This window comes from Entelurus aequoreus, linkage group LG23, assembly GCF_033978785.1.
Source record: "Entelurus aequoreus isolate RoL-2023_Sb linkage group LG23, RoL_Eaeq_v1.1, whole genome shotgun sequence".
Lineage (NCBI taxonomy): Eukaryota > Metazoa > Chordata > Actinopteri > Syngnathiformes > Syngnathidae > Entelurus > Entelurus aequoreus.
The window spans coordinates 15,777,446-15,784,945 of record NC_084753.1 but is presented as its reverse complement, the minus strand read 5'-3'; the positions used below and the strand labels follow the sequence as shown (position 1 = coordinate 15,784,945).

Below are 7,500 nucleotides of genomic sequence, written 5' to 3'. Positions count from 1 at the left end.
ACATAGTTGACTTTGCATGCAGTTACAATTCCAAGACGCTAGATGGCAGTAGTGTGTAGGCTACAATGTGTTGCCTAACAAGGGAGTAGTTTTTGTCATTAAGTTGAATGTGCCAGTCTAGAATCATGTTGCGCCCTACAAAGTGTTAATACTGAACGTATTGTACTTATTACACACCAGCTGTTTGATTAGTCATAGCTTTCATTACCAAATGTGGAGGTGTTGAAATTGCCATGTAAAATCTCTAATGCTACTCGGGAGCATGCATAAGGCATTTCCAATATAAATTAGCACTGAGCTAACTCATTTTGAAAAGTGCAGCCTTAATGTACTTTTGAGTGGCAGTTTGGCTGAGTCCACTAAGAGTGCTTGATTGCTTGTTTCCCCGCCAAGTGTTTAAGCCTGTGCATCCATGACTCCACATGCAACAAAGGTACAGAAATATGGCACAATCTGATTATAGCCGTCAACTTTTGAATGATACTTTTTGAATATCAATAATCAGAAGCGTGTGAACACATCCGAGAGAGAGGTGGTACGGATGGAATTTGGGGGTCCCTACAAAAGCACAAAGTCTGGCCCCCGTCCAAGTCCCATAGGCCACACGGGCCGCCCTGCAAGAAAACTAAAAAAGTTACCTGAATGGACACAAAGTCGGCGTGGTTGATCCTGGCCATGTAGAGAACAAGTCCTGACTCTTCTTGGGTTCTCAGTTCAAACTCCAATATCAACCTGAAACACAAAATGTTGACAATCAAACTAACTCCCTAACGAAGGTGGAGTTGTCAACGCCATCTGTTGTATGTTTGCTACATTACACCAAATCAATATTTCGGTTTTGAGGAGAAAAAACCCCCAATGCAAGTCTGATTAAAAAATGCAGGTTTGGTTTTGATATTATACTTTTTTTTATTTTTAAAGAAAGGTACCATGTGTCATCATTGTCCTTTAATCATGCAGTAAATAGTGCATGAAACTTCATGTGTATTTCTGTCTATTCTAGTAGAAGTAGTAGTATTCGTAGGAGTAGTTTCCTGCTTCATCCACCAACCTTTCTCTAACTTTGGCGTCATCAAAAGCGAAGCTCATGTGGCTGTTCTTGCTCAGTCCAAACTGGTAGGACTTCTCCAGAGCCGCGGGGGCCACAGCTGAGGGACACGAGTCCTGGGGATAGGACCAAACAAACGTCATTCGAACGACAACACAGTAACTGTTTAATATTATAATATTCATAACCTACAACACGTCAACTGTTTAATACATTTCTACTGTGAATCACAACCATTAGATACTGTACATGAATTAATGTGGAGGTTAGTGAGAACTACTGTGTATTCCTGTGGGTTTTACTTTCAATCAGATAAAACAAACACCATTAGTCTTTTCAGGATAACTTTACAAGTTGTAATTCAGGCTGTGGCCAAAAGATGTCAGTGTTGCAACAGAATTAAATCAACTGTAACTTTGCATTCTCAGCAGTTGGAACAATTTTCCACATAGGACACAGAGGAAGTGGAAATAGTCTGTTCCAGCATTCACAATGGCCCCATGATGAAACCTTGATTAACTTTACATACATATGGTAACATTTTTTAGGTCATACACAAGCAAAAGTAGGTTAATTAAACGATATAAACTATCCAACTTTTGATGACACAATATTTAACACCCTTAACAGTTGTAGGATTGGCGACTCACTCATTTAACCAGTCTCGTATCCACCAAAAACCTGACTCAGGTTCAAACATACATTAATTATCTCAAAAAGTTTGAGATACTTTAAATACTCTACAGCTGGCGTAGCGAGCTCGTTTTCATTGAAGGCCGCTTCGCAGGTATGGTTGCCCTCAGAGGGCCGGTTGTAACAGTGAATAATATAAATGTGTAAGGCATTCACTCCTGATATTACATGTACAGTACAGGCCAAATGTTTGGACACACCTTCTCATTCAATGTGTTTTCTTTATTTTCATGACTATTTACATTGTAGATTGTCACCGAAGGCATCAAAACTATGAATGAACACGTGGAGTTATGTACTTAACAAAAAAAGGTGAAATGACTGAAAATGTGTTTTATATTCTAGTTTCTTCAAAACAGCCACCTTTTGCTCTGATTACTGTTTTGCACACTCTCGGCATTCTCTCAATGAGCTTAAAGCACACCTGTGAAGTGAAAACCATTTCAAGTGACTACCTCTTGAAGCTCATCTTTTGTCGAGACACTTTAAGGAGGACATGAATTCCATCAATCACTTTATTGAGCAAAACTCTTTATTGTTAGCCATAAACACATACATTACACACATATATATATTTATAATATATATATATCTATATATAGATATCTCGCTATGTGTATGTAAAAAAAATAATCAAAAAAAATAAATATATATATATATATGTGTGTGTGTGTATATATATATATATATGTATGATGTATCGTATATATATGTATCATACATATATATATATATGTGTGTATATATATATATATATACATATATATATCTTATATATATATGTATCATACATATATATATATATATATTTTTTTTACATATATATCATGTATATACATATATACACACATATATATCATACATACATATATACACACACATATATATCATACATACATATATACACACATACTGTACATATATACATACATATACTGTACATACAGTAAAAAAAAGTTAAAATACCAATGATTGTCACTCACACACTAGGTGTGGTGAGATTATCCTCCCCTCACCCCCTGAGAGGTGAGGGGAGCAGTGAGCAGCAGCGGTGGCCGCGCCCGGGAATCATTTTGGTGATTTAACACCCATACATACATGTATGTATCTCAGTGACAACCAGTTCGTTGGAAGCTAGAAAGAATCGGAGGGAGGCCGTTATGTATGTTATGTATACATACATATATGTATATATATATATACATACATATATGTATATATATATATATATATATATATACACATATACATTTATATATACATATATGTATATATAAACATACAGTATATATACATATATATATACATATACAGGTATATAAATATATACATAGATATACATATACAGGTATATACATATACATATATACATACACATATACATATACATATATACACATATACATGTATACACACACATGTATACATACATATACGCATATATATACATACATACATGTATGTATCTCAGTGACAACCAGTTTGTTGGAAGCTAGAAAGAATGCCGTTATGTGAAATATCATTTTATATATATATATATATATATATATATATATATATATATATATATATATATATATATATATATATATATATATATATATATATATATATATATATATATATATATATATATACACACACACACATGTATATATACAAATACGCATATACATACATACATATTAGGGCTGCGAATCTTTGGGTGTCCCACGATTCGATTCAATATCGATTCTTGGGGTCACGATTCGATTCAACGCGATTCTCGATTCAAAAACGATATTTTCCGGATTCAAAAGGATTCTCTATTCATTCAATACATAGATTTCAGCAGGATCTACCCCAGTCTGCTGACATGCAAGCAGAGTAGTAGATTTTTGTAAAAAGCTTTTATAATTGTAAAGGACAATGTTTTATCAACTGATTGCAATAATGTAAATTTGTTTAAACTATTAAATGAACCAAAAATACGACTTATTTTATCTTTGTGAAAATATTTGTGTTGTCAAGCTTATGAGATGCGATACAAGTGTAAGCCACTGTGACACTATTGTTCTATTTTTTTTAATTGATAAATGTCTAATGATAATGTCATTGAGGAATTTTTAATCACTGCTATGTTGAAATTGTAACTAATATTGATACTGTTGTTGATAATATTCATTTTTGTTTCACTACTTTTGGTTTGTTCTGTGTCGTGTTTGCTTCTCCTCTCAATTGCTCTGTTTATTGCAGTTCTGAGTGTTGCTGGGTCGGGTTTGGTTTTGGAATTGGATTGCATTGTTATGGTATTGCTGTGTATTGTTTTGTTGGATTGATTAATTAAAAAAAAAAAAAGAAAAAAAATCGATTAAAAAAATAAATTTATTTAAAAAAAAAAAATTGATTCTGTATCGCACAACTTGAGAATCGCAATTCGAATTCGAATCGATTTTTTCCCACACCCCTAATATATATGTAAAACTACAAGCAATTCTGTATTTCAACACTGTAATTAACTGTAAACACAGTTATGAAGTTCCAGCAGTTTTTTAAAGTTTATTGTTACTGTAATATTCATGAAGTTACAGCATATAGTTTTTTAAAAGTTTGTTACTGTAATATTTATGAATCTGTCATGTTTCATGTGTCACATAAACCACAATGAATGAGGCCATTTAAAACCCCTTTCCTACTGTAATACAATAATTATCCAGTACCGTAAATTCCAGACTATAAGCTGCTACTTTGCTCTTACACTTTGAACCCTGCATCTTATAAAACAGTGTGGCTAAATTATTAATTTGTTTTCGCTAATGGCCATAACATTTTGTGTTTAATAGTTTTCATTAAACCCAAGCAGAGACACTGAAAAGGTGTGTTATTGTTTGTGCTATGGCGCCATCTTTTGGACTACTTACTGCAGGTGCTGCAGTGTCCTTCCATTTAGTGCTTTCAACCGAAAGTACACGTGCCGTTCAGTCTTCTAGCCCTCCATAGCGTTTCTACTCGTATGGATTCCTCATTCATCACTTCAAGCAAGGTTTGTAAGTTTTATAATATAACTAAAACAATTCATACTTATTAAACTGTCCCATGTGTGATGTCTGTCCGAGTGTTTTCATGCATATTTCTACGTACCACTGTAATGTAATCAAGCTAGCGTTGTTAGCGTTAGCTAATATGCCAACAAGTTTAGGATTGTCTGTGTTAGTATTATTAACTTACAATGGCATTCTTTTTGTGTTGTTTCAGTTTCATAAATTCACCAAAATGTCACTGTGGAGTTATTGAGTCTGTTTAGCCGATTGGAGAGCGAGCTTCCGCAGCTAGTGGGTCCATGATGTTGACTTCTGTTTTGTTTGATCAGCCGTTTTACTGCCATGTTACAGACACTGTTTAGAAACAAGTAAGGTATGCAAATAAACATTAACAGAATTTATCTGTGTTAATAACTCATTTCATAACATATTTATCTTCAGCTTATAGTCCGGTGAGGTTTATAGTAAAGGTTAGTATTATTAGTGGACCAGCAGCACGCACAATCATGTGTGCTTACGGACTGTATTCCTTGCAGAAATTACGGTACAATGATTAGCCAGTAATTTACTGTGAATTACAATTAAAAAAAAATTAAGGTGTTGGGATAGGTTCCAGCTCACCCGTGACCCTGAACCTAACTTGACCCCTGACTCCACTCTAGGACCACCTCGTTATGATCTGGCAACACCTTTCCCTCCCACCTGCATGCTCTTATGAGACACCAGTTATCAGAGTGTGTGTGTGTGTGTGCGTGTGTGTGTGTGTGTGTGTGTGTGTGTGTGTACCCTAATCTGGTCTGGTCTCTTGTTCCCTTTCAAGTGAAGACATTCCCCGCACGGCGACCTTGCTTTGTTACCGCTGACACTCACCTCTTATCAAGCTCTGTCTTCATATCCGCTCCTCCTCAACCTCTCCTTTCTTCTCCTCCTGCCTTCTCGCTCACAAAAGGGAGACGAGGCTCGCATAGAAGCTTTCTCTCCCCGCTCCTCTTCCCTCCCTCTCCCGCGGCTTTTCCATTAAGCCGACAAAAGGCGCGAGTCTCCGTGTTGAGAAAGAGTCCTTTCCCTGCTCTTCAATGGCCGAGACCCTCGTCTTCTCCTTCTGTCCTTTTTCTATTCTCCTCATCCTCCCTTTTCCTTTCTGTCGTCCCCTCTCTGGCTTTCCATCAGGCTAACAATGAGATGCTCCTCCATTCAGTCTTTGCTTGGGGGTCACACTGATACAATGTCGAGTCATTAAGTGCGTGTGTGTGTGGGTTTGTGTGTGTGTGTGTGTGTGTGTGTTGCTACCTGCTTTCCTCCAGACTTAAGGTTGAAATGCCGCTCAGCCCAAATGAGGGCCTCGTTGGTCATACAGTAAGTGGGCAATCGTTACATTGCTTAATACTCCTTTAACCTTATTACTGTCTGACACAGGGGTGTCCAAACTTTTGGACCTGGGGGCCGCATTGGGCTAAAAAAATGTGGTCAAGGCCCGAAAGCCGGCTGCATTTAAAGTAACTAATATACTAATATACGTATATATGTATATATAAAAATAAAAAAATGTCCTTCTCACCCCGGTGGGGTGGTATCTGTGTCATCCTCAAGCTTGGGTCCTCTACCAGAGGCCTGGGAGTTTGAGGGTTCTGCGCAGTATCTTGGTTGTTCCTAAGACTGCGCTCTTCTGGACTGAGGCTTCAGATGTTGTTCCTGAGATCTGTTGGAGCCACTTTCCCAGTTTGGGGCTTACTGCCCCAAGCGCCCCCACTACCACGGGGACCACGCTACCCTTGAGCTTCCACATCCGTTCCAGCTGCTCTTTCAACCCTTGGTACTTCTCAAGTTTCTCGTGTTCCTTCTTCCTGATGATGCCGTTAGCTGGGATTGCCACATCTATCACAACTACCCTTTTCTGCTCTTTGTCCACCACCACTATGTCTGGTTGGTTAGCCAGGAGATGTTTGTCAGTCTGGAAGCTGAAGTCCCACAGAACCTTGGCCCTGTTGTTCTCAGCCACCTTCTGTGGTATGGCCTATTGCGATTTGGGTACTTCTATTCCATACTGGTTGCAGATGTTCCTGTATACTATCCCAGCCACTTGGGTGTGCCTCTCCATGTACGCTGATCCAGCTAGCATTTTACAGCCTGCTACTACATGCTGGACTGTCTCAGGGGCTTCTTTGCACAGTCTGCATCTTGGGTCTGATCTACTCTGGTAGATCCTGGCCTCTATGGCTCTTGTGCTTATGACCTGTTCTTGTGCCGCCATGATTAGTCTATGTCAGGGGTCACCAACCTTTTTGAAACCAAGGGCTACTTCTTGGGTACTGATTAATGCGAAGGGCTCCCAGTTAGATACACACTTAAATAAATTGCCAGAAGTAGCCAATTTGCTCAATTTACCTTTAACTCTGTTATTATTAATAATTAATGATATTTATCTTTGTGGAAACACTGATCATCTTAATGATTTCTCACAATAAATATATATAGAAACAGATAAATATCAATATGCAACACTTTATTTTTACATTTTCTCTAAGTGCACATTTTTCAAATTGAACATTTTCAAATGATCACTTCTAAGACAGTCTTGTGAAATCACAATATCCCATTTTAACTAGCTAGCCACTAACATTTTTGAACAAATCATGAATTACTTTGCACCATGTTTGTACAAATAATAACTCATGTAAAATACAAAAGTAAACTCTCAAATTTTTAAATCATGTCACACTTTGAACTGGACACCAAATC

General features: G+C 37.1%; 1 protein-coding gene across 2 annotated transcripts in view; it reads right to left on the bottom strand.

Moving 5' to 3' along the window:
• The window catches only part of lama2 (laminin, alpha 2), a 558,082-nt gene that overhangs the window by 29,119 nt on the left and 521,463 nt on the right, over positions 1 to 7,500 (bottom strand). For both annotated transcript variants that reach the window (XM_062033747.1, XM_062033746.1), the window contains 2 exons: positions 1,052 to 1,164; positions 639 to 732 (listed from right to left, as the gene is read on the bottom strand). In XM_062033747.1, the coding sequence (XP_061889731.1) occupies positions 639 to 732; positions 1,052 to 1,164 (207 nt within the window). The remainder of the gene's footprint in view (positions 1 to 638; positions 733 to 1,051; positions 1,165 to 7,500) is intronic.